At 43.3% G+C, this 27,859-nt stretch overlaps 1 protein-coding gene and 1 long non-coding RNA gene across 5 annotated transcripts; one reads left to right on the plus strand and one right to left on the minus strand.

Moving 5' to 3' along the window:
* Positions 1–1,040: 1,040 nt before the first annotated feature.
* Positions 1,041–14,478, plus strand: LOC128328559 (methylsterol monooxygenase 1-like). Of its 4 annotated transcripts, XM_053258659.1 has the most exons (7): positions 1,072–1,185; positions 2,276–2,388; positions 6,128–6,434; positions 8,637–8,785; positions 9,724–9,850; positions 11,808–11,962; positions 13,589–14,478. In XM_053258659.1, the coding sequence occupies exons 3-7, from the start codon at positions 6,177–6,179 to the stop codon at positions 13,794–13,796; spliced, it is 897 nt and encodes a 298-aa protein (XP_053114634.1). In that variant the 5' UTR covers positions 1,072–1,185; positions 2,276–2,388; positions 6,128–6,176; the 3' UTR covers positions 13,797–14,478. The 4 variants fall into 4 exon arrangements, with proteins under 4 accessions (XP_053114633.1, XP_053114634.1, XP_053114635.1 ...); XM_053258658.1 differs by lacking the exon at positions 2,276–2,388 and having other exon boundaries at positions 1,041–1,185; XM_053258660.1 differs by lacking the exon at positions 2,276–2,388 and having other exon boundaries at positions 1,072–1,205.
* LOC128328560 (uncharacterized) lies at positions 4,911–27,859 on the minus strand. Its single transcript, XR_008309286.1, has 5 exons — positions 27,703–27,859; positions 11,496–11,604; positions 10,472–10,562; positions 6,489–6,582; positions 4,911–5,614 (listed from the first exon to the last, which is right to left on the minus strand). It is a non-coding gene; the product is annotated as an uncharacterized LOC128328560 (long non-coding RNA).

Here is a 27,859-nt window from a genome sequence, read left to right on the forward strand (position 1 = left end):
AAGAGCTGCTCTATCTTTTTGGCTTTCTTTTTAAAAAATTGTGTAAAGACGTGCCTGTTTGCTAAAATGATTTTAGTTGTGTGTTTTTTGTAAAAACTATTAGTTTTATGACATTAAAATGGCTGCTTCTGTTGAGTTTAATTTTAAGCTGTGTACACTCCCTTCAAACTTGGGTGTTAGGTAGTCTAAATGTAATAAAAGCTGTGACACGGCAATACATCTTCAGACTGCAGATGCGGGCTTGCCAATGTTAAGGGTTTAATTTTAAAACAAACCTTTACACAGAAAACTAGAGCCTATTTCAGGTGTCCAGAGCACATGACACTAGTGCCATGCCCAGAGGCGTGAGTTTTGGGCAGTATAAAAATATGTTAAATAAATAAATGCAGTGTAGAAGGCATGGCAGGGTGGACGTGTGTCAGATATGCACGGTAGCCTTATCGAGTCCCAACTATCCAAATATTCAGCACTTGCCTGTTGCCTCTAGCACAAAGGAGCTCCTCCCCACCCTCCATCCCTTTCGTATGGGCACTTGTTTTGTCGTCTTTACTAGGCCTAATAAAACTCGACACGATTCTTTATAGCTTTTTATTTCGGTGTGTAACATAGTGCGTACAGGCCAGCACAGGTTGTGGTGCTGGCACACTCCTGTCCTGTCTTCTCCAGGTGCCTGCATTTTGCCATCCGTGGGTGGCTGATGCCTGCGAATGATTCGGATCGAAGGGAAGCCTAATGACTGTTTGAGAGGCTGAACTGGTTTTTGGGTAGAGCATTCTGTCCTGTGAACCAAAATTGTAATTTGGTACCGCCTCTAGGCACAGGTTTGCAATTGCGTAAGATCTGGGACTTGGTCCTGAACAACAGCATAATCCTATTTCACACTCGCTTAACATAAGGACCGATGGGGAAGAAGATACGCCAGTCATTTAAAGTGGTTAACCCTTCAGTAGACGTGCAAAAAAACAAAAGGAAAGTCGCTCTCTAGGTTTCCACAGCAAACTTCCACCTCGGGAACCCTCTCCACCCTGCGGACCGTGATGAAGTCTCGCGCAGTAGCCAATCGGAGCGGCGAAGGCGTTCCTCTGTGGCCAATCAGGGAAGACTATTTCAGGGGCTGGTGCTTGCTGTGGTGTGTTCTCGATGTCTTGTTGTAGGTGTTGAGGGAAAGTGCAGGTGCTGGCTGAGGTGAGTGAATGCGGAACTGGGTAAGCGAGTGACAGTGGAGCTTTCCTGGGGTGTCCTGGCCCATTTCTCGGGTCTGGAGGGGGCCTAGTGGCGGCTTCATAGGGGCCCCGGTAAGAAGAGCAGGCGTGTGTCTGTCTTGGTGGGCGTTTGGGTACAAAAGCTCCAAAAGGGGAGTCTCTTTCTTCCTCCACCCCGACCCGTTTTCTGTAAAGCTACTTCTTTTGTGTCAGGTTCTTGGAACTTCAAAGAATGGATGCTGTTCCTTTTATAGCTCTTTGTTTCGTTAACTTTCCAGATATCATCGGAAACAAGACTGAGCTTTGGGTGATTGGGTTGAGCAATGTTGTTTTCGCTCCAAGAGTTATTGGGGAGAGGCACTCGTGCTCTTCTCCAGTGAGCCTAATTATCGTCATTAAGTTATTGGAACACATTTCAATATTTCTTCAGTGGGGCAACATTAACCTCTTTTGCTCTGGCCCTAGCAAGTAAGAATTGCCCACTTCTCGACATGGTGATTCCGAAGGATACAAACATTTCAAGCCTTGCAGCAGAAAGCGAGCCCCCTGAGTTCACTGCGACTTGATTAGGGCTCCCGAAGAGCCTCCAGTTCAGACTAAAGATGCTTGTCTGATGTGGTAAAGTGGGGAAGTTCCTTGAGGTTTACGTCTGTGACTTTCAAGTCTAGCATCTCAAGTAGGCTTGTTAGGGAGCCCTAGTTAAGTCCCAGTGAACTCCGGGGCCTCGCTTCCTACTGTCAGGCTTGTAATGTTTGCATTCTCTGGAATTGCCATGTTGAGAACACTTTACCTTTACCTAATGGCACAGCGGGGAAATAACTTGCCTGGGGAGCAAGAGATTGTTGGTTTGAATCCCAACCGGCATGTTTCTCAGACTCTGGGAAACACCTGTATCAGGAAGTAGTATGTATCAGGTGCTGTATCAAGTGCTGAAAGGCATAATCTCAAACTGTGTCGGGGATGGCAATGGCAAACTTCTCCTGTAGTCTGCCAAAGAAAACCACATGTCTCTGTGGTCGCCAGGAGTCAACGCTGACTCCACGGCGCAGCTTTACTTTTGCTTTACTTGAAAGGGTACCTGAAAGAGCACCTATGCCTGTAAAAACCTGTCTGGGCATTGAGATCAACCTTAAGAATCTGCAGGTGTGCCATTGTCACAGGCTTGTTTGGCAATGATCAGCAACAGGTATTTTTAATTTATTTATTTTATTGTTGTATTTTTATATCGCCTTTCATTAAAACAATCTCAAGGCAGTTTACAAAGCACAGTATCAAACAACAAAACAGTTACACAATAAATATATTAAACTGGAATATAAAAATACAAATCTAATTAAATGTTTAAAAAATATATACAACTAGCCAACCCTGCACAGAGCATCTGTGCGCTCTTTGTGGCTGGCGGTTCTTTCTTCCCCCGCACCTTCTCATCTGCCCTCTTCCACTTACTGGCGGTGGGGCTTTCTCCTCTCACCGCGGCCGGGGCTGCCACCGCCTCCTCGCTGTGGCCGGCCCAGGCCAGCCCCCTGCTGCCTCCATTAAGATTTCCAAAAATTTTATGTGATGGTGCTGCAGTTCTGGAATGTCCTCCTGAGTTGATCTGCACGCTCTCTCCCTGGCAACCTTTAAAAAGGTATTGAAAATCCTCCTGTTCTGTGATGAGGCTTTCTCTGAACCTTTTGTTCTTCATTTTTAATGTTGCTACTTAGGGATTTCAACAACTGCCAGTATGGCTTGGATGCATTTATAACTGTGTATTCATTATGTGTTCGATTTTAATTGTGGCGGTACCACTTCAGCCTTGTGAGGCTTTTGCACCTAAAAGGCAGGATATAAATCCCTTTTGTGAAATCATTATAACAGATACCTATCAAAAACTCCTCCTCCCTGCCATCCCATCTGCATAAGCTGCAAGTGCAGGGTGGTGGCATTAATCCTATGATTCTATTCAAGCCCTATCACATCTTTGCTGTAGTAGTAGTGGTAGAGAGGATTGTTGTTGACTAGTATAGTTAATGTCTCTGTGTGAGAGTGATTTTCAATTAAATGCTATCTTATTTATTTTTAATTATTCGGTTTTATACCACCTTTTCTAGAGCATCACAAGGTGGTTTAAAAAAGTTTAAATACCAATTTTTTTTCATAAAAACGTAAAACCTTAAAATCAGTTAAACAGTGAAAACCATAACACCAAAAAAACCATTAAAAAGTCAACAGAAGCAAGATTGCTGAGAGGCCTGGCAATCCATAAGGGTTAAAAGCCTGAACAAACAAAAAGGTCTTTCGTATTTTAAAAGCAGCCATGGATGTCAAAGAGCGAAAATTCACTGGGAGAGCATTCCAGCAATTTAGCCTCTCAATTTTGGCACATGGAGCAAAGGCTCTCCCCACTCTACCTTCAACTATGCAGTTTCCAAAGTGGTTGTATAAGTTCAATTTTCATAGAATTAAGCCTATAAGTGTAGGAAACATGGTTCACAAAAACTTCCAAGTTCTCTCGAAAAGTAGCCTTAATTTTGGGGATGGAATGTGTTGGTATATTTACTATCTTCTGCATTGGCAAGCAAGGGAATGTAATGGAATACATGGCACAGACCCACAAAGAGCTGCAGTCTAGGTATTCTTCCTTCCACCAGGAAAATTCTTGCATTGCCATCAATCTGATGGCAAAAGAGGAAATATTTTCTGGAGGAGCTGCTGCACTTAGAATTTTAGTTTGGATACTTGCTATATTATGACATTTTGGGGAGCACAATGCCTTTTAGAAATGTATCAGGCAGAAATTAATCAATTGCATCTCTAGTAAGTGGGGAAGCTACTTTTGTTGAATTTTTGCAGATGCAAAAAATATTGAACTGAAATACTAAGGCAAAGCATGAGTACATGGAGCATAATTTGTAAAGCCAGTATAATATACAAAATGCCTTCCTGCTTATGTGACATGGAAGTTAAGGTGACCAGCTTAACTTGTAATGCCCATGCTTCTTGAAGCATGAGTGAAAACTGTAAGCATCTTAACTCCCAACTTAAACTAAAGGTTTTCTATCACCAAGTGTTTAAGACACACTCATTTCAGTAGGGGTTTGGCACCTAAATTGCTAGGGTTGTGAACCAAATGGAAGAATTTAGCACAGCCAGTTCTAACTGCTCAACGATATGCATGTTTATGTGGAGGTTCTGGTGTGATCAATGAAACTCTGAGCCTGGGTATACATTATACTCATCAGGTTAGTGCAGCCCCACTAGCAGACAGAGAAAGCTGCAGGAATAGAAATATCTCACAGAGAGAGTGGGAGTGAGTGTGTCATAGCTCCTACCGGAGCCAGAGGAGTAGTGGGGAGATCAGAGATGTGAATCCTTGACTGTTTGGGATTCACAGTAGCCTGCCACCACCCACTTTTTCTTAATGTGGGACAAATCATTCTCTCCATATAAGATTCCTTGGGATAAAGTGGGAAAAACCCTCCCTGGAAGGAGCTGAGCATTCCTAGGCCTCCAGAGGTGTGTGACGAAGGCAGTCCCAAAATGAAGAGCAGTACACTTCACCAACAAGGGTTTATTTTTAGTTTAAAAGCAAAACAAGAGTATGCAATAAGAACAATGGTCTCTTCATAAAGCAGATTGCAAGAGAGAGAGTTTTCATTAACTAGGCAATTCAGATTCAAGCAATACAATAAAGGAAGATAACTTCCCTCATGCGTCTGACTGAACTGGTCCCTGTCTTATTATTCATAGGCAGGGGTCTTCCTGCTGTTTCCAGCCTCCAAGCTGTGGCCTTCCCATTTCCTCAGCCACTTCCTGTATCAAGTTAGGAAGATTAGAGCAGGTACACTGTGCTATGGTTTTTGTAGTTGATAGCCCTACCTTGGCTATCTGTTCCACATAAATATAGCACAACATCAAAATGCTGCAGGGCAACAGTAAAGTATATCCTCAACATGCCAAACATTCTACATCAGTTAAGCCATTAATGTGTTCCTTTTAGCATCAGGTACAGTTGAATTGTATCTTAGTTCTCATCCTCAAAAGGCCCTCTGGTCAGTGCATCTGCAAGGTTATCTTCCCCTTGAATGTATTTCAATTCAAAATCAAACACTTGAAGCATCAAGCTAACACAGAAGCTTCTTTTTGTGTTGGGCTTCTTGTAGCCATTGGAGCGCAGCATGGTCTGTGCATAGTTTGAACCTCTGCCCCAAAAGTGATGGTGTTATTTTTCCAGGACGTAGACAATGGCATAGCTCACTTTGGTTGTCAGCATCCTCAAAAACCTCTGTTTGCACAAGAGCATTGGAATATTGGGGTTGGCCGTAAGGCTAGTGCATACAGTAAGGGGGTACTGCCTCCTGCGATAAGGGTGCTGCTGCTGAGAATGGCCTTCCAGTAAGTTCTCTGAGCCGTGGTTCTTCTCCCCACTATTAGTGAAGCATAGAAAAATTATTTATTTTATATCTGATTTAGATAAATATGATTGGTACTTCTACAATTAGCTTTGAGACTACATTAGCAATGGCCTCTTTGGGTATTGAGAATTTGCCAAGTAATATTAATTGAAAACAAAATAATTGTTTTAATGGTTAAGATTGGTTAATATGGCTATGATGCATCAAGCAAAATTATCTGGTAGTTTTTAGACAGGAGTTGATCTCTATTCCAAGTGTTTTGCATTGACTTTTGGATTATATGTCTGAAAACTAGCAAGAACCACCCATGTCCCTTATGGAAAATGCCCAGCTCAGCAGTTTTACTTTCTTTTTGTGTATGCCAAACTGGGCAACAGCTTATTTACTTGGTTGTGTCATATGTGGTATGTTGCCTGAAGAGTTTCTGTGTAGCTTGAAAATTGTATCTACAGCTGGTTGATGTAAAAAGTATTGTCTCTGACATTGCTCTGATCATTATCAACAACTTTGTCTGAAATTCTGCAGATATATAGAATCCTTTGGAGAAGCTACACGTGTGATGTTCCAGAGCTGAATGATGGCAACCAACGACAGTATTGGCATATTGAATTCTGCTTACTCAGCAGTAGAATATGTAGACTCTTTCTTGCCTGAGAATCCACTACAGCAGCCATTTAAAAATGCTTGGATCTATATGCTCAATAACTACACTAAGTTCCAGATTGCAACTTGGGGATCACTTCTCGTTCATGATCTTTCATATTTTTTAATTTGTGTGCCTGGATTTGTATTTCAGTTTATACCTTACATGAAAAAATACAAAATACAAAAGGTAAGATGGAACCACGTATTGTATGAGAAATTCCAGCTCTAACTTCATATTTACCATAGTTTCAGCCAGTATTGCATAACTTTGGGACTTGCCAGTTTCTTCTTCTCCCATCCCCTAGTGTAAGGCTGTGTATTTGTGGGTGGCCTACCTGGAAGGGTGGGAGGAAATAATGTTATGCGCTGCTCTTTTCGGTTGTATTAGGCCTGGAATTATTTTCTCCAATTTAACACAATTTATATGTCTAGATCTTGGTGAATATGGGTAACTGGGGCCAAGCTATAAATCTTAAGACCAAGATCTCTACTAGAAACCAAGTTATAAATCTAAGCTTGAGACAAAGAGCTTACCTTTTTCTAGCTGACTTTCACTAACCTGAAGCCTCTCTCATTCCTCTAAGTAAATCTGCTGCATTGTTAGGTAACACAGAGTGAAACAGATCCAAACATACACTGAGCTTCTGTTACCTCAAACTAGGACTATTATTGCTTTCCTTGTAGCTTCAACATCTTGAATACTTGAATGCTTCATTAAGGGAGGGCAGGATGCCATCGTGCCTCAAAGAGGTGGTGGTAAGACCACTATTAAAGAAGCCCTCCCTTGATCCCTCCAACCTGGATAACTATAGGCCTGTGTCTAACCTTCCCTTTTTGGGCAAGGTGATAGAGCGTGTGGTAGCGTCCCAGCTGCAGAGGGTCTTGGATGATACGGATTATCTGGAACCTTTTCAATCTGGCTTCCGCCCCGGGTATGGCACTGAGACTGCCTTGGTCGCTCTAGTGGATGACCTACGCTGGGAACTAGAAAGCGGGAGTGCATCCCTGTTGGTTCTGCTGGACCTCTTGGCAGCGTTCGATACCATCGACCATGGTATCCTTCTGAGCCGCCTCTCGAGTATGGGAATCGGAGGCACTGCGTTGCGGTGGTTCCGGTCCTTTCTTGGGGGGAGGGCCCAGAAGGTGGTGCTGGGGGACTACTGCTCGGCCCCGTGGCCGTTGGCCTGTGGGGTCCTGCAGGGATCGGTCTTGTCCCCCATGCTGTTTAACATCTACATGAAGCCGCTGGGAGAGGTCATCCGGGGACTTGGACTGAGTTGTCAGCAATAAGCGGATGACACTCAGTTCTATCTCGCCTTGTCATCTGATCCTAGGGAGGCGGTGGATGTCCTGAATTGGGGGCTGGAGGCCGTGATGGGTTGGATGTGGGCTAATAAACTGAAATTGAATCCGGATAAGACGGATGTACTGTTGGTCAGTAGGAGAGCCAATCGGGATGAGGAGACTTTACCGGTACTGGATGGGGTTGCACTCCCCTTGAAGGAGCAAGTACGCAGCTTGGGGCTACTACTGGACCCGGCTCTGCTTTTGGAAGCTCAGGTGGAGGCGGTGGCCAGGGGTGCCTTTGCACGGCTTCGGCTGGTGCGCCAGCTGCGTCCCTTTCTCGAGAAGGCAGATCTGGCCACGGTTACCCATGCCTTAGTCACGTCGCGGCTGGATTACTGTAACGCGCTCTACGTGGGGCTGCCCTTGAAGAATATCCAGAAACTGCAGCTAGTGCAAAACGCAGCAGCAAGGGTGTTATCCGCAGCTGCCCGTTGGGAGCACATCACCCCCATTCTGAAGGAGTTGCACTGGCTGCCGGTTTGTTTCCGGGTCCAATTCAAGGTGCTGGTTTTGACCTTTAAAGCCCCTAATGGTTTGGGCCCGGGGTATTTGAGGGACCGCCTGCTCCCAAGGGTTGCTGCCCGCTTGACTAGGACATCTGAGGGGGCCCTGCTCCGGGTGCCGACAATGAGAGAGGCCCGGCTGTCGTGCACTCGGGACAGGGCCTCTCTGTTGCTGCTCCCAGACTCTGGAATGCTCTCCCAGTGGCCTTTCGCTCCTCAGACTCCATCACGGTTTTTAGAAAGCTTGTTAAAACTTGGCTTTTTACCCAGGCTTTTACATAATCGTTTTATTCCTGCTTCTGTGTCTTTTTACTTTTATTGTTTTTATGCCTGTTTTTAATATGTTTTTATATATTTTTAGTTTGATGTTTTTATTGTCTGTTTTTAACTTTTGTAAACCACCTTGGGGTTGTCTTTTAACGAAAGGCGGTATAGAAATGCAACAATAAAATAAATAAATAAATACTGACATTGAAATATTCTATTTTGTTTTTGTTTATAAAATATGCATTGTTAATTAAATATTTCATTTGATACAGGAGAAGACAGAAACATGGGAAAGCCAATGGAAGTGTTTCAGAACTTTTATGTTCAATCACTTCTGTATTCAACTGCCTCTGATATGTGGAACCTACTCTTTCACAGAATATTTTAACATTGCTTATGACTGGGAAAGCATGCCACGATGGTAAGTAGGTAGAGTTCAGTTATATTAATAGCATTACACAGTTATGTTTTATAGGGCAGAGTACCTCAACAGATAACACTTCACAAGTACTGCTCTGATCAACCACTGGATGTCAGTATAGAAGAAACTTTGGATCCAAAAATACTTACTTCTCTACTGTACAATAATATCAAGATGAACTCTCCTTATGGCTTTTGAGGTATTTGTGTCATTACAGATTGCAAACTTGACTTGCTTCTGCAGAGTTGACAGTCTCAGCTTGCCCTAGTATATTCTCTTTATCAATTTAATGTCTAAATTGATGAATTTTGCAATGTTCCTTGATTCCTTAAGAGAAGAGAAGCAAATCACTCCAACAGCAGCTATGAGGATTTTCTTCCCATGTTAGCCCTATCCAGTATTGTCTATTGTAGATGGCAACCCAGCCATATCATCTACTCCATGTGGGCCTAGCTTTGTTTCTAGGTGAATGCTTGAAGGTTTTGAAAAAATAATTGGCTATATTTCCTTTTCTTAGGAACATGAGGAATTGTTGGGTTCTGGTTTCCTTTTGGGGACAAGTGCTTGAAACATAGTCTTATATATGGTACAACAGGACTACTGCACCATAAACAACTCGAGTTCTATCACAGACTGCATGGAAGTGTACCTAACTGGAGACAGACCCATAATTATGCTGTATTTAATTATTAGATTTGTTAAAAATAGCTTTTATATCTGTTAGATATTAATGAAAAGTCTATGTAGTATTAATGAGGCTTCTAGTTGTTACTGATTCTTTGTATTCCTGACCTTACACACAATTAACTGTGGTTATGTTTATTAAAAGTAATGTAGTAATAGTTTTGTGTCTAGCAACAGAATTTCTAAAATTGAGAAAAATTGTCCTGGTCTATTGTACCTTCTGTATCAATTAGTAATATTGCTTTCTTTCAAAGGTATGTGCTACTTGCCCAGTGTTTTGGATGTGCTGTGATCGAGGATGCCTGGCATTATTTTCTGCATAGACTCCTACATCACAAGAGAATATATAAATATATCCACAAAGTGCATCATGAGTTTGTTGTATGTATTATTTCAGGCTTCCTAGATTATTTTCATATGCTCATAGCACTTCTACATTAGCTATGTATCTGTCATGTGTTTGTTAGTTAATCTTTTTGGAAGTAAGAAGAGACCAACAGGCTTGGTAAACTATTTTCATCTAGTCTTATTTTGCCCAGCAAAGGCTAAACACTGTGAACATGAAAATAAATAAGGTGAATTTGTTCTGTAGCTACTATTGCTGTGGAAGGAAAGATGTTCCTTTTCATCACACCAATGGTAGCTACAAAACAAATACAAAAACCATTTATATAAATTTTCTTTTGCAAGTGACTTCAGATTGTGATTCTAAAAGTGGGTATATGGGTTTTACTTTGTATTGGCATAATTTTCCTTGTTCTATAGTTAACGTTTTCCTTCTCTGCTCTTCTTGAATAGCTGCCATTTGATTAAATATAACATTCTTGGTAGGGAGCACAAAGACGTTCAAACAGCCTCTGTATGCATTATATAGATATAGCTTTAGGCATTATATAAACAATGTTTTATCACGTAGACTGAACAACAGAGCTTATTATAAGCTATCAAATTCTGTACGTGGGGAGGGGGGACTGTGCTGTATGGAAAACTTAAATTATTTACCTACTAGACATGGTTTTGGTGAGTTAAATCTTCTGGAACAAGACTTGCCTGCTGAATCAGTGGCTCATCAGGTTCAGAAGCTTTGTGAATTCTGATGGGTAAAAATGGGCACACGGTCAATTCTGGGGGAAAAGATGATTGTATTTGTCTTTTTAAATATAGCTATAAATGCTTCTTTTTTTAAAAAATAACCTGGTTCACAATGAAATCTGAAACTAAAGCAAACTTATGGGAGTCTATATCTGAATTCATGGATAATCTTTTTAAAGATTGCATCAATACATTCATGACCCAGTTCTAGCTGTCCCAACCGGTAGAGGGGAGTTGTACATCCAAATGTGCATTTACATCCACAGTTCCTGATCCAGCAAATAGTATTTCATGGAAGCCTGCTTTCATGTGTGGATCTCCTTCTCTGTTGGATCAATTAAGTTGAAGCCTGCTTTTCTATATAAACAAAAACTGCTAGAAACACATTTTCTGTAGTAAAACAAATGACACAACTGCATTATTTTAGCAAATTATGAACTTACGCTCTGTCAACAAGAGTGCCAGTACTTTTTTTCTATTTTAAACTGCTCTTCTTCTTATGCTCCTGATAGCAGCTTTACCTATAGATACTAGCAGGTGATAATTTTTATCTCAATGCCCTTAAAATTTCCACCTGCTAACTTCTGCAGACCAAACAGTTCTTAAAAACATAGAAGGAGGCTAGGTAGCAAAGCTGTCAACCAGGGAGTATTTACTTCCCATCTTGTGGATATTCACTACTAGCCATTGCTTCTGGAACGTTCTGGGTATATGCAACCAATCCTGTGTATTTACTTGGATGTAAATCCCACTATATTATGTTGTCTTTACTCCCAAGGATGATAACCTTGGTCTTCAAGGAGACAATCATGCTTGGTGTTCTTGGATGTGTATAGAAAAGATTCATTAATTGTTCTCTCCCACAAAGTGTATATTTTATACATTTCTATTCTTCCTCTCAATAATGGCTTCGCGGTACTGCACTATACAGTACCTGAGTGTTTTGCTGATGTTTCTTACTATGTCTTCTGATTGTTTTGCTTGAAGTATCCATGGCTACATGCTTCTAGGTGATTTTATAGCATTTCAGGAGCAGTGTAGAGCTAGGAACAGTAAAGATACTCTTATGGAGATTGAGCTACATTCAGATCCTGGGTTCATATTTCGTTACAGGGAAAACAGGATTCTCCTAAAACATTCAGATCATGTAAAACGCATCAAATGTAAAATACTAGCATATTTCTGGATGTGGCGGTGCACAATTTTTTTAAAAAAAACACTAATCATTTTCCTTCTCCCTCCTTAGGCTCCATTTGGGATGCAATCAGAATATACACATCCTTTAGAAACTCTAATCCTTGGAGCTGGATTTTTCATTGGAATAATGGTCTTTTGTAATCATGTGATGTTTATGTGGACATGGCTCATTTGTCGCTTGGTCCAGTCCATTAATGTCCACAGGTAATATTTCATGGTTTAGAAATGTATAGCCAGCAAGTAATGTCTGGATAGGAATCTTTTACTTGATTCTAGACACCAACAATGTAAATTTCTCCCTCCCTCACAACACTAGAACTAGGGGTCACCCCATGGAACTGAAGATCAGGAAATTTAGGACCGAGAAGAGGAAGTACTTTTTCACTCAGTGCATAATTAATCTATGGAATTCTTTGCCATGGGATGTGGTGATGGATGGCTTTAAAAGGGGCTTAAACAGATTCATGGTGGACAGGTCTATTAGTGGCTACTAGTCTTGTGGCTGTGGGCCATCTCCAGCCTAAGAGGCATGATGCCTCTCAATAGCAGTTGCAGGGGAGCAACAGCAAGAGAGAGGACATGCACATACCTCTTGCCTGTGGGCTCCCCAAAGGCATCTGGTGGGCCACTGTGTGAAACAGGATGCTGGACTAGATGGGCCTTGTGCCTGATCCAGCAGGGCTGTTCTTATGACTCCTAAACATTCTTACTCTTAAGTATGTATTTTAAGACTAGAGCTCTAATGGAGCTTGCTGTCAAGTAAAGATGCATATGATATCCTATGATAGATATATAAATAGACATGATTTGATTAAGGATGGTTTACTGGACTTGGACTTGCAGCAGAAGGTAAACTGTTAATGCAGCTCTGCACAGTGTAATAGACTACTATAGCATAGGAAATACTCAAACACAATCTAGATTCTTATGGTAAATATTGTACTCTCTTAAACAGCCTTCAGTTTGTAATATAATGGTTTGATTTTATGCAGATCTCTCAGATCTGGATAGAATTTGTCACAGTGTATCTTGGAAACAAATGTGAAAAACAACTTAATGTGAGTTAATAGCACATGGGAAATGTAGAAAGAAGTCTGCCTAGGCTAATCAGTAAGATCTATCACCCTAGGCCCCATATCTGCTAGACTACTTCCGCTTGCAGCTTCCAGTTTGCCTTGCCAGCATCAGCCTTGTCTTTCCTTGCCTCTTAGCTGTTCTACAGCTGTGCCTGCCCCAAGTGTCATCTATCGGCCTCTCAGTTTCTGGATTGAATAGCAATAGTTGCTGCTTGTGCCTGGTTCAAAGGCAGGTTAACTTGCTGGCAATCTAACAAATCGTATCTCTTTTCTCCCTTCCCTTGGGGGAACATTCATTCAAACATCTATCCCTTGGAGACCTTCCTCTCTGTATTAAAATTGAGGTCTTCATAGAACCTGATTTTATGTGATATTCTTGCAGGGAATATATTTCTGTATATTGAGGACAGAAGTAAGACGTGTACTCCAGAATACCATTTAGAAAGTTGTTTCTGCACCTTTAACTTCAGAAGTGTGGGTCCAGTGGAATAATGTTGATAGTGTACTCTTTATAGAGGTTTATCAACTCCACAGTTGATAGTGAAACCAAGTAAATGTATAAACTTTTAGCCAGTATTGAGTAACTTCCTGTTCTTGGACTACAATATCCATCATCCCCAGCTGTCTGCCATTGTGGCCAGGAATAATGAAACTTGTAGTCCAAGGCAGCTTTTAGCATCATTGCAGTTTGAAGGAAATGTGGAAAATGCCTTTATCAGTATTGTAATACTCTTTCTCTTTTTTTTCTCTTTAGTGGCTATGATATTCCTCTGAATCCTTTGCATTTGGTGCCTTTTTATGCTGGGGCTCGTTTTCATGACTTTCACCATATGAACTTTATTGGCAATTATGCTTCAACCTTCACATGGTGGGATAAACTCTTTGGTACAGACTCTCAATTCAATTCTTATACAGAAAAAATGAAGAAACAGCAACATATTGTGGAAAAGAAGACCAAATAAATTTCCTATTAGAAAGGGAAAAGATTTAACACATGTTGCAACTGTAAAGCAAAATTTTGCCTTTTTTCAGAAGCCTGAGAGCAAGCCTAGAGCCTTGGCTATGTAATAGGAAACAGCATTAATTATATCTTCCTAATGGGAATGCGTTTTCTATTTTATACATAAGTAAAGCATATATATTTAAGTAAAGATTAAAAATGAAAGTCTTAAATTTTGAAGTTTGTTTAAAAAAACATCTATTAGTCGGACAGAACAGCATTTTGGGCTATAAATGTTTGAACTCGTTTTGAAATTTGTGAAGTGCAGTCATGAAACTGGCTTTGCCAGTTTTCTACTTTGTAATTTATGGTTTAGAACTTCCTTGGGAGCAAAAATACTGAAAGAGCAAATAATTTGCACATGTTCATAGTTCATTCCAAAACTTTTCCCAGACTGGTGTAATTTCTTAGATATGAGACAAATGATTTTAGAGAAGCTGTTTTTTTCTTTTTAATCTGCTGGGAAGAGTCTTTCTGTTTGCGTTATTGAATCTATTTGGTAGTGTATGTAATGTTACACATAACTGTTAGCAAACTACTGAATTGCTATATTTTGTGACTGGAAAAAACGTAGAGTTGATTTGAAACCCGCCCCCCCCCCCCCATGTTTGCTGTGCAACAAATAAACCCATATTGATATTCAAGCTATACTTTCCTGTCCCTTTTGTAACATGCACATCCATAAAGGCTTCATGCTGGAAACATGGTGTTGCTGTAATTGCCCCATGTGTCGACATATCACTTATATGGTGAAGATTTCTGTGGCGAACAGAGCCATGTTGATCAATAACGCAAATCAGGGAATATGCAGTCACCATAAGCATAAGATGACTGCATGTTGCTTGATCTGCTGTCTTGATGAACATAGATTTTTAACACCATATAGTGATGCAAATATAGTGATACTATTACAATTTGATGTGAAAAACAAGATTAAAATGGGTGAGTAGTTCTGATTCACTCCTAATTATTACATATTTAATAACAATTTGACAAATTGCAACCTTTGCAGTAAAAAGAAAGCAGGAATGCCGCACTGAATGCCAGCTTTCCTCCCCTGCTGTACAGTTCTGCTCTGTTTATATAATGTTTATCTATATATGCATACCTGTGGCTAATCCCATGTATGGCAGCTCTCGCGAGAGCTTGGAGAGCTGCTGGATAGACTAGCCACGGCACTAGTGGGAGAAAACAACAGTGGCAGCGGCAGCAGCTGGCCGGCGGGGGAGAGGGGAGAACAGTGCCAAGAAAACAGCGGCGGGCGGAAGGAGATGACAGCAGGCGGGAGGAAGAACGAGGCAAAAACAGGCGGTCGGAGAAGAAGGCGGCAACAGGCGGGTGACAAAACAGCAACAGCTTGCGGGGGGTGCATGGTGACAGGCAACAAACTAGAGGTGCAGATGCTCTGCACCCAGCCCAGCTAGTATTTATGTAATATTTCTGCTTTCAAGAATTAAACAAGGTCTTTTAAATCCTTCAGTCAATATGCATGCCTCTGTGCTAGGCAAATAAACACCAGCCTTATTACAATAGAAACTAGCTGAACCCGCACAGAGCATCTGTGCAATAGTTTACTTCTTTGGGTTTAGTTGGGAGACTGCGATTGGTTGTTCCTTCCGTTTCCGATGTTTTTCTGCAGTCCTTTCTGTACATCAGTACACTTTGTTCTAGGTTATCTTGTTGGGCAGCGTGGGGGGGAGGGCAGGTGCATCAAGTCTATGCACAGGGGTGTCATTGCTGGTCCGTTGATGTTGGTGTTTGTTCTTATAGCTGGTTTTGGCTTGTGGTGTTGTGTCTTAGCTTGTTAGTGTATAGTAAGTGTCTTATTGCCAGCGGCTGGCCCTCACGGTCCCCATGGTTTTTTCTTTCTTTCTTGATGGGGTGACTGGGAGCTGAGGGTTCCCCCCTTTTTATGGAGTGTCAGGAAAATGGGATTTGGGGGGGGGGAATTGCCAGCAGCTGGCCCACACAGTCCCCAGGTTTGTGGGGTTTTTTGGAAGGGGTCACTGGGAGCTGAGGGATTGGTTTTGGTGGTGTTTTTGTTTTGTTTTTGTTTTTTGGTGGTGTGGGGTGTGGAAGACTGGCTGTTCAGACCTTCACAATCCCAAGGTATGTTTTTGGGGCGAGGGGGGGCAGGAACAATGGCATTGTTTGGGCCAAACTGGTTCTTTCTTTTTGGGGCGGGAAGAAGCTCAGCAGTGCGCCCTCACAGTCCCAGTGGTTTTTAACGGCCTTCACATTGTTGATCTCCCACCACTGTGCTCCTTGGGTTCTTCTTCCCTGTTATCATTTGGTGGTCCCTCAGTCCCTGGTACCGGCCCCAACCGCCCTCTTGGGCCTGATTGGCCAACTGCCTGCTTTCCTACTTTCTTCCTCCTGTTGCCCAATTCTGGATGTCCTTCTTTCCCCCAACTCTGCCTTTCCTCCTTTCTTCCGCCTTTCCCCTCTGCCTTTCCTCCGTTCCCCCGAGTTTGCGATTCCCGCCTGCCTCCCTTGTTGCCACTCCCCCCAAGGCAATTTTTCTAGGCATTCGGACACAGTTCCCTACACAGTCGGCCGTAAGAGAATTAAATATATAGGTTCTGCCTTTGATTTAGGGGTTTATGAAGATACCCCAACATGTATTCACATTTAAAAAGACACAGAGCACCCATTGAAAGGAAATTATAACCACCTGTGATTTTTGATAAAGGAAAATAATGTTAGCTATGGTAACACTTGCATGTGACAGTATGTTCCATGAATTACAATTGAACTAGATTGCCAAATACGAAGACCATTTGTAAACACATCAGATAAAATGTATGGAATCTGACAGTAAATCCAGTTTTTAAAATGTGTTTTACTACTGCTTTTCATTTGCTGGTCGAATGACCGTAACAATAAAGATTTGATTTGTACTGCTTTTCAACACAAGTTTTCAAAGTGGTTTACATAGAAAAGAAGAGGGTTTCCTGTACCCAAAGAGCTCATGATCTGAAAAGAAACACAAAGCAGAAACCAGCAGAGCTGATCTACCTATTGCTCAAAATGAGGTAGAAGACTTCTGGACCAGGGATATGCATGAAATGAGATTAGATGTCTGAATCGCTGCACAATCCCTTTAAAACCGAGGGTTTCCGCAACCCCTTTAACACGGAGGAGAGCAGGTCCATACCTGCTCCTGCTGCTCCTCCTACTTCCGTTAAAGCGGTGCTCCTGCCAGCTATGATCGTGTGCTAGCAGGGCATTTCCCAGCTGCCTCTGCAGAAGGGGCTGTGGAAGCCCCTGGTTTTAAAGGGATTGTGCTATGATTCAGATGCCAAATCACGTTTTGAGCACATCTCTATTCTGGGCCATATGACTTCAGACAGCAGGTATGACTGTACTGTGTGTCATAACTTTGCTCTGTACTTTTGCACTAAAATTCCCTGAATGCTGAAAGCTAATACATTAGACATGAATTTCACTATACATATTGAAAGGTAAATTTTGTTCCTTTATAAAAATTAATATCTGAAATGAGATCACATGCAAGATTTCAGCAGCTACTCTTACTTATTTATTTTATTTAACACATTTATACCCCGCCCCTCCAGTACATTACTGCTCAGGGCAGCTCAGAACATTTATAAAACTGTTAAAATATAAAATGAGACTAGTAAAATTAACCAAATTAAACAAGTTAAAAATCCAAGCTAAAACCACAATCAAAATTAGCATTTAAAATTCCAAATTAAAATCTTAAAGCTAAAAACTAAGAATTATAAAAACTAAAGAACCTACCAGATATACACAACAGGTGAAACATTTAAAATGCTTCTGTGACTAGGGAAAAAATTACAGCTTTGATAGTTGGGGAAACTGCCATGGCAATCTTCAATGTGTCCCCATCTCAGATGCTGTATGGTTCACAACAGCAAAATACTTGCATGAGCAGTCTCCCTGGAAACATGGACAGAACCTGAAAGATACCCCCCTTTTCTCACAGAGCCCTTCTGCACAGTTAACAACCCCATGACATCCAGAAGACAAGCATAAGGTAATCCTTCTTACCTGGAATGCGGCTGGGTGGGCCGCATCTGTAAGGAATGCCCAATGTACAGATTTCCTGGCCCGCCATAACATCATCCTAATACAGGAATCATGGACAACGGAGGAAATATTGCTTAATGGATTCCTTTCATACTCGGTTAGGGCTGAACCAGGAATGGGACAAGGAAGATCAAAAGGCAGTTTGGGGATACTTGTCTCCATTGCTCTTAGTGCATCATCAAGATCTCTTCCCCCACTCAAGTATTATGCTATGGTAGTGTTAATCCAACTCAAATCATTGCTCCCTGCTCATAATTAACACCTATCTCCCTCCACAACAGCGGAAGTCCCAGCTAAGAACCATCTGGGCCAAATTGGAAACCTATGCTGTGGACCTCAGTCTTTCTCACCCTGATGCACTGGTGGTCCTGGCTGGTGACTTCAACACTAGATTGGGCCCTGATGATCACATTCTGTATATGAAACATCAATGCCCGCTCCCACTGTGAGGATGATGGATTGCTTCCCAATTGAATTGCAAAGGACCAGAGATCAAACTTTGTGGGACTCTGTTTGGCATAAACAGCAACTAAACTTAACCTTTTCATTCTAAATGGTACTGTCAAGGAAGATCAGCCACGAAAATTCACCTATCTATCAGGTCTAAGAATGAGCACTATCGACTATGTGATTGTCTTCAGGGATCTGCTTCCTTTTGTAGAGAGCCTGGAGGTTGCTCCAAAATTTGAGAGTGATCATCTTCTGATCTGCCTCCAGCTAAAGCCTCTCTCCTACCCAACCCACACGGAGGACCACTACCAACCCCCAGTATCATCAGCAGGGAAAACCCTTTGCTATGCCAAATGGACTCCCCAATTAAACCAGGTGATAACCGGGCTGCTTGCCTTGGAGCGCTTTCAGCATCTCCAACAGGCCCTAGTAACAGTCGAACCCCCTGATGCACCTGTGGAGATCTACAAGATCTTAGTTGAGAAGCTACAACTGCACCTAAAAAGGAAAAGCAGTGCAACCCTGCTGTAGCAACATAATCATTCCAGACCATGGTTTGATAAAGTTTGTGTTAATGCTAAGAAAGCTCTCACTACCTCCTACTAGGTCTACAAAGCCAGCAGTGGACCAATGGCTGTGAAGGACCTACTCCAACAGAAGGGGAGATATAAACAACTGGTGGCCAGTAAGAAAAAAAGAAGCTATAAAAGACAACTGGTCTCATCCAGGCAGTCTGATCCAATGGCACAACTGCGTTCTGGCATATCACCACATGCCACCATAGAAACGGCACAACCCAACTAGATTGCCATATTCCCCCAGGGATTTGGGGGAAACACTTCTATGAACTTTACAAGGATCACTCTGCAATTGATGGACACCCTGGGCAAGCTATAGAAAACATGATGGCGTGGACACCAGTGACAACAACCGAGATCAAGAGCCTTGTCGCCCAGTTGAGAACCAGGAAGGCCCTGGGGAGGACCTGATTCCACCTGAGGCCATTAAAAACAATCTGGAATGGGGGCCCCCACTCTGGTCTCACTATTTACTTTCATTGATAGACACGGCCATATTCCCAAGGACTGGGGGACAGCAATCATTGTTCGCATCTTTAAAAAGAGCAGCAAGAATGACCCAGCCAATTACAGGCCCATTAGCCTACTCAACACAATTAGCAAGTTCTTTATGTGAGACATCTACACTGGAAACTATGGGTCTGGCTGGAGCAAGAAAATCTGCTGGCAGAGGAACAATCCGGCTTCAGAGAGGGCCAATCTACAATCGACCTATGCCTAATACACCTTATTGAAAAGTACTCTTTCTGCAACACAACCTCCCTTTATGTAGCCTCCATTGACTTTAAGGCAGTTTTTGACTCTATCTTGCAAGTTAGTATTATTATTTACATTTAAATCCCGCTCTTCCTCCAAGGAGCCCAGAGCAGTGTACTACATACTTAAGTTTCTCTTTCACAACAACCCTGTGAAGTAGGTTAGGCTGAGAGAGAAGTGACTGGCCCAGAGTCACCCAGCTAGTATCATGGCTGAATGGGGATTTGAACTCAGGTCTCCCCGGTCCTAGTCCAGCATTCTAACCACTACACCACGCTGGCTCAAGTTAAATTATGGGAGAAGCTAGAGGCCTCCTCAATTGACTGGCAACTACTATACTTAATACGTATGCTTCACACCAACACATCACTCAAGGTAAGGTGCAACCCTCAGGAACATCTCACAAGTGTCATTGATACACAAAAGGGTGTAAAACAAGGCTGCATACTGGTTGCACCATTATTAAACTTTTACAGAAATACCATGGTGGTGCAACTTAACTACGTAGATTTCTATCCTCCTAAACTCACAGGAGCCCACATTTCCACCCTATTATATGCAGATGATACAGCAATACTCTCAAGGACCCCAGTTGGCCTTAAACATGCACTGAAGGCTTTAGCCCAGTATTGGAAGGAAGACCTGCTGGAACTTAACTATCATAAAACCAAAATTATGGTCTTTGCTAAAAGGCCCCAAATCCATGCCTGGTTTATAGAAGGGCGCAAGACTGAACAGGCCCCTTGTTCTAAATATCTGGGGATAGTCCTGCACTCCACTGGTTCTAGGAAGACACATGGGGACTATGCACCATTAAATGCACAGAGGAGTACATCAGCTGTCCTTAAGTTTCTCTGAACAAGAGGTGGCCATTATTTACCCGCAGCATTTATGAAACTGAAGCCAAGCTGCTAGCACAGCTACTTTACTGTGCCCAGTTGCCATACTGGAACATGTGGAATCAAAATTCCTACGAATCAGCCCTTCAAGTCCCAAGATGGGGTTCTAATGCCACCCTGTGTCTGGATATAGGCTTGATTAAAGTGGAGGCAAGGGTTTGGATGACCATTCTTAACTACTGGCTAAAGCTTTCTCTCTGCCCCTTAGGCCTCCCCCCTCCCTACCCCCCAACCCTGTGTGGTGACTTTCAATCCAATTGGCAACAGTCAACTATGAATAAAATGTCCCAGAGCCTATCCCCACATCTTAGTTAACATGGGCTACGATCCGGCCAGGGCATTCCTCAAACAGCGTATTAACAGATATAGAGCAACAGTTTGATATAGGCAAGACCCCAAACTTCCATGTCAGTGAAGGACTTGGGAATGCCAGCTCTCCTATGCCATACCTAACGCAATTGGAAGTCCCAAAGCACAGGAAGCCTATAATGCTGGCACACTGCCATGTTCTTCCCTCAGCCATGCTTGAAGGATGGTATAGGAAGACTCCACTTACAGAATGACAATGCCCCTGCGGCTCAGGGCCAGTAGAAACAACAGGGCATGTCCTCCTGCAGTGTCTGTATTACAAGGATTTCCGCACCTCCCTCATCTCACCACTATTACATGGCTATCCTGATTGTATGGACCAATTTTACACCTCTTTGTAGCAACCCTGCTACCACCTTACAGTGCTGCCAGGTTCCGTGCAGCAGCGATTAAAATCTTCCAGATGATGATCTCTTGTTCGTGCCCAGTGCCCGCCTCTATGAACTAGAATACAGCCTAGCCTGCTGCCTCAGAGTGCCCCATGGTAGCCCAACCAACCTATAGACTTACAACTTCCGGGCTTTTACTTTGTTGGCCTGTAGTTGCCTCTATTAGTTAGTTGCACTATTAGTTAGCTAGGTTTTACACTACTCTTCAATTGCAGTGATTGTGTTGTGAACGGTCATAACCCATCATAACCAGAGGTACCAACTCAGAAGCATGGTGAAATATAGGCCTGTGTCTGATTTATATTAAGAGTTCAATTCAGTGTATGAACTGGAGGTGAATCTCATGACTGCCTGGTCAATGATTTGTAGAGGCAGGAGGAATAGCATTGTGTTGTTAAATGGATATGCAAGAAACACACAAAGGCTTTGGCCTGAGCTTTCATATGCTAAATTACAACTGACTACCAAGGTGTCTGTGGACGGGTTTGCCAGACCTGTTGAGTTCCTCCTTCCATTGTCAGTGATGGCCCTGCAATGCCCAAGTGATTAGCACAATTACTGTAGCCAAATGGATACTGAGAAAATACTTGTAGGCTTTAAGTATTTTCTCACTGATGATTCTGTCCTAGCCAAATTGTATTGAATGTCCCACACATGCAAATATTCTCTTGTTTTCAATTACAAGAAAAACACTGGCTAAAGGTACATAAGAAATAGTGGAATGATTGTCTCACACCTAATAGGACCAACTCCCTTACTAACTCTGAATTTTAACACCCCTCGGGGAAAGATGCAATTTGCAGCATCTTGGATGCAGATTCCACTCCCCTTCCTGAACGCGCAGTTTACAGGAGGAGAGTCAAATCTCTCTCTGGGCTATCCTGAATAATTAAGATTTTGTTCAGAAGGTGGAAGCTGACACCTTTTCGGACACCCAGGAAAAGAGGAGATTTTGAATAGATTCTATTCAAGGATCAAAGAGAAAATATACTATAAGAATGAGGCTTTTGAGACAGAGAGTTCAGCAATCTTTGCCTACAGCAAGGCTGCTCACAAGATCCCAGAGTTTGCTGCTAAAGCCGCGGGGCTAAGTAGGAACGCTGCCCATGCTCAGAGGCTGTGACTTCCACTGCGCAGTGAGAAGTCAAGACTCCCCAGCCATGGAGCTCTCAGCTATTATCTGAAGCAACTGCAACGACTCCTGTCTCCGCCAGCGCCTCACCCCTTCAGCTGAAGTGATCTGTCTCTCTCCAGCCTCTGATCCTGGTAATTATGCTGCTCCTTTACAAGCCTTGGGAATTTCCTCCATCCTTTCCCGGCTCCCTTCTCCGTCCCCCCCCACCTTCTTCCCTTCTACTAATCTCCCCAAAACCATGCCAGCCCCTCCTTTCTTTTCTGCCTATATCTGAAATGTATTAGAATCTAGGAAAATTTAATTACACACACATAATTTAGTTAGGCACACGATGAATATTGGTACTGGTTAGGATGTTCTGTTTAAATACTGTTGCTAAAATTGATAGAGGGTTCTGCTTTCTGCTTTGCTAGACTATGTTGTTAGTCTTTATACTCAATAAAGCCCACTGAATCCTTCTGAGTAGTTTGATCTCCTCTCCTTCATCGCTTCCAGATCATACGTGGTCATCAATATAAAATAACTTGATCCAGACCTGTTTTATATACTAGCTAATGAGCATGTTTGGTATATAGATCAGGCCTGGTCTGTAACAATTGGAACAGTTAATTATAAAAAGGAGGCACCTCAGAGAATACAACAAATATTCTTTGTTTTATACACTTTTTAACAAAAGTTCCCAAAGCAGTTTACATAGATATGAACAAAATGGCTCCCTGTCCCCAAAGGGCTCAAAATATTAAAAAAAGAAACAAGATGGACACCAGCAACAGCCACTGGAGGGATCCTGTGAGGGGATGGATAGGGCCATCAACAGTTCTCTCCCACTGCTAAATAAAGAGAATCAGTCATCAGGAGAACACTCCTATATCCCCAGTGTGGAGTTAGGTAGCAGAGAACTTTTCTCCTTGGGTGTCTCATGAAGGAGCGTAGGGAATTACTCAATAGCTATATGAAACGAAAGCACTAGAAGTGTGCACGAAGCAGATTTGGTGTTTCATTTCGAGCTTGAAATGAAATGGGAAATGCTTGAATCTTTTCATCTAAACAGCGTCCAAAGAGGCTCTTTTGATGAAACAACAAATATGAAATCTTTTGAATGCCATATTGGAGGGCAGTTTTTCTGGGGAGAGCTGGTCTATTGATTGGGGTTGGTGGGCAGACCAGTCCTGTGAGGCAGGCCAACACACTAAGCCAGAGTGGAGGCCTGGTCTACCTGCCTCACTCAGTGGGTAGACCTGGCCTCCACTCTGGACTTGGTGCATTGGTCCACCTCGGGAGACTGGTCGACCCACCTCCACTGGAGCACACCTCTTCTCTCCCCCAACTTGAGCTAAGAACACCCCTGCCACCACTGCCTGGCTTGGTGTTATAGTCTGACACGGTCTGAAAGTGCTACCACTGCACCCCCTCAGGTGGGGAGGGGCATTTTGCCCTAAGCAGTAAAATGTCTTGGACTGTTCCTGGTATGGGTGCCAGGTGAGCCTCACAGGAGTGAATGTTCCCCACACAGAGCCCTATAGCTGAGAAGGCCCTTTGTCGTGACACCACCTGCCTCATCTCAGACAGTGAGAATACTCGGAAAAGGACTTCTGATGGTGGATGCAATGAACAGGCAGACTGATATGCCCGGGCCCTAAACCATGTCATCTTTTAAACATTAGCACCAACACTTTGAGTTGTGCTCGGAAACAGACCAGAAGGCAATAGATCTCTTCAATCATTAAGATTTTGAGACCATTCATACGACCAGGCGGGCAGGGGAAAGGCTTCCCAAGCCTTGCCTCTGCACCCTCGACCATCATGATTGTCCTGGTGGAAGCGTGCTCTGTCCTTCCACACGATCAGCCCTGCTCCATGCAGCACAGAGCAGGATGGATTGATCTGAGACGGGGGCTCACTGTGAATCCCACAATGCAGTGCGCAACACACACATTGTATTGAGGGGTTCCCCCAAGAAACGGGCGCCGGCTGGGCTGAAAGCAGCCCATGCTCACAGATGAGCAAGTAGCCAGGGGTGATGGAGTGCTCGCTCCCTTACCCTTGGCTAACAGCCAGGGTAAATCATGGGACTAGGTGGTTCTCACACGCAGGCTAACCCAGCCCGGGCATCCCGAGCCCAGGTTAGGCTGCATGTGAGAACCGCCTCATTACTGACTCCCACAAGAGCTATTTTCCAGTTCATAGAGAGAAAGGTTTAGTGTGGACCTGATGTGCTTGATGACTCTGATGAGAGAGCCTTTTTACATGAAAGAATTTTTTTTTAAAAAAAAAATGATACCCTGAAGGTTACACTGAAGAAGTAGTAACTGTTAGCCCTTGCTAACTGGGCAAAGAGGCACCTTTTAAAATGGTGGATCTTATATTTAGCAGTGGGGAGAGCAACTATCCAACCCCAACACAGTATTTCACCAGGGCTTCTTGCTGGGATCTCTCATTTTTGTTGTTGTAGACTGTGAGCCCCTTTGAGACAGGAAACCATTTTATAATACCTTTTGCTATTGGGAAATTTTGTTCAAAAGTGGTATATAAATATAATGTTTTACTGTTGAACACAGCATTCCTTGCCACCGCCACCTCCTTGAGCCAGCAGGGATTCTCTGTAAGCCCCCACCCCTCTATATTCCTTGTAAGGATCTGTCTCTAAATAACAACAGTCACTATGACTTTTTCTCCAGCATTCATCACAAACCTAACATTGTACCTCCTTCTTCTGAGTAATGTGTGAATTACCTCTGAGCTTGTCTGCATTGTTCATTCTTTAGCCTGTTACTTTGAGCCCCATCTAGTGTCAATGTGTGAGAACTACAGTCTACCTATTATTATTATTATTATTATTATTACATTTATATCCCGCTCTTCCTCCAAGGAGCCCAGAGCGGTGTACTACATACTTGAGTTTCTCTTTCACAACAACCCTGTGAAGTAGGTTAGGCTGAGAGAGAAGTGACTGGCCCAGAGTCACCCAGCTAGTTTCATGGCTGAATGGGGATTTGAACTCGGGTCTCCCCGGTCCTAGTCCAGCACTCTAACCACTACACCACACTGGTTTTGCCTTCTTGCATCCCATAAAACCCACTAACTGTAGCATAGAACATTATGCAACAAGAACATTATGCATGCTGCCATTAGGACATGTGGCTCCAAAGTTCCCATTAGCAGCAGAGAATCTGCCCTCTCCTGGGCTGGAGCATGTACATGTGCAACTGCACACACAAGCAAAAGCAGCAGGCTTCCCCTCACCACATTTTGCAACAAGACTATTCCCTCCCCCACAGGCCTCCAATCACAATTTATAAAACATGGACTGTTCTCTATGTGGGATAATAGTACTAAGAAAATAGTTATTGGGCATGTATTCAATGATAGCTGAATCACTGGAAAAGCCACAACTGCAGACATGTTTATTCAGAATAGCTCCTTAAAAACTAGCTTTTTTTGGTCATTGGAGCTGCAGTTCATACCATCGAAAAACTTTGTCCCAAAGAAATATTGGGCTATTAGCTGAAATATCTATATCTGATAAAGATTGGGCTCAAGCTTCAACAAAACAGCTCCAATTATAGTCCCTTGAGGCCATGGATGTTGCTTTTTAGAGAATTCTGTTCAGCTAATGCAGGTGTTTGAGTGAAGCAGAAATTAAAATGTGATGCTGTATTATACCAGAACTACATGTTTAGTCTGCCTTTCGAGAAATAATCAGGAAAAGTTATACATGACAAGAGACAGATGCTCCAAGCAAATATCTGGACTTTTCACAGTATAATATTACAACAATGAGACAGAAACCCAAGGAATGAATTGATTTCAGGTTAAATAGATTTGCAATTCAAGTGCATTGAAATGAACAATGGCAATATTTTTTTGAAAACTTATTTAAAAATAACTGCAGTAGACAAGCATGTAATGAAAAAACAAAACCTCAGATAGTGTAGGAGATAACACAAGCTTATCTTATGCCAGTGCTGCTATAATTCTCCAGTTCTGAAAAGCATACAACTTCAAGAGAATAGAAGGCTGTGAAGTCCAATATCCCTGCTCCAAATGGAAACAACCTGTGCATCATTTCTGCTGTCTCTCATTGTCCCACCTCATCTTTGGCTTAACCCACATAATGAGGACCACAAAATGTCACCAAAAAGTAAGGAAAGAAACAAGTTGCAGTGCCCCAAGGAACTTGCAGAGCAGATGGTTTCATATGATTGAGGGAAATAAGCCAAGCCATATTGGGGCGGGGGGGGGGGGGAGAGAAAAACCCAGAGAGAAAAGTTATTTGTTGTACCATGGCTTTTGCACAAACTGAAATTAGCTGCCAGATTTTTATAAATAGGCTAGGCAAAGGCAGAATGTGAACTGTCAGTGCACAAGTATACAGTATGCAAAGAAATCAAATCACTGATGTCTCTTAAATATTTACATGCAACAATGAGTTGTGTCTGTGCCCTCCTGGGATGGCTGGTGGGAGTGAGCACCAAGGTGGTCGTCAACCATAGCCCCCCATCCTAGCCACACTGGGCTGCTGCGGGCGGCGGCGGATGTCCTCTGAGAACAGAGCGACGCCGAGGCCTGCCATCCGGCCCAGCGTCGCTTCTCAACTGCGAGGCGCGCCTGCACAGTTCAATCTGTTATAGATTGAACTGCACAGGCGCACCTCGCAGTTGAGAAGCGATGCCGGGCCGGACGGCAGGCCTCGGCGTCGCTCTGTTCTCAGAGGACATCCGCCGCAGCCCAGTCTGGCTAGGATGGGGGGCTATGGTTGACAACCACCTTGGTGCTCACTCCCACCAGCCATCCCAGGAGGGCACAGACACGATTCCCGGGCCGCTGGCCTGGCGAGCAGGTAGCGGCGGCGAGCTTGGGTGTGCGGCACCGCCGCACAGCCTAGGGAAAGGGCAGCCAGAGAGGGGAGGGCGTCAGGGGGAGGGAATCTGGCCACTCTCTCTGCCTCCTGCAGGACGGCACGGCGCGGATTGAGATGAGCCACCGCACGGCCGGCCGCACGGCCCGACAACCTGCCCAGCATGGGCCATGCCACCGCTGCCTCTTCCAACTGGGCCGTAGTAGGAGTTCGAGGCCACCCGCTGCCACCCCCCACTCCCCGGCCGCGCCACCACCCACCCAGCCAGTTCAAGCCCACCACACCGCTCGGCCCGGAGATTTCAAATAAAAATAAAACAAGAATTATTATAATAAATTTTTTTAAAAAAACCCCACACACCCCTTGTCGTTCCGTTCCATTGCACACTTTATTGCAGTCACAGTGGTCGCCTTGGAGATGATGTTGTTGCTTGCTAGTTTCTTGGGCCCTTCTTCTCCAATCCTTCCTTGAAGTCCTTGCAGGAGCCCAAGCAGCAAGCAACACAGAAGACGCTCTC

The sequence above is a fragment of the Hemicordylus capensis genome, chromosome 5, assembly GCF_027244095.1.
Source record: "Hemicordylus capensis ecotype Gifberg chromosome 5, rHemCap1.1.pri, whole genome shotgun sequence".
In the NCBI taxonomy this organism is placed as follows: Eukaryota; Metazoa; Chordata; class Lepidosauria; order Squamata; family Cordylidae; genus Hemicordylus; species Hemicordylus capensis.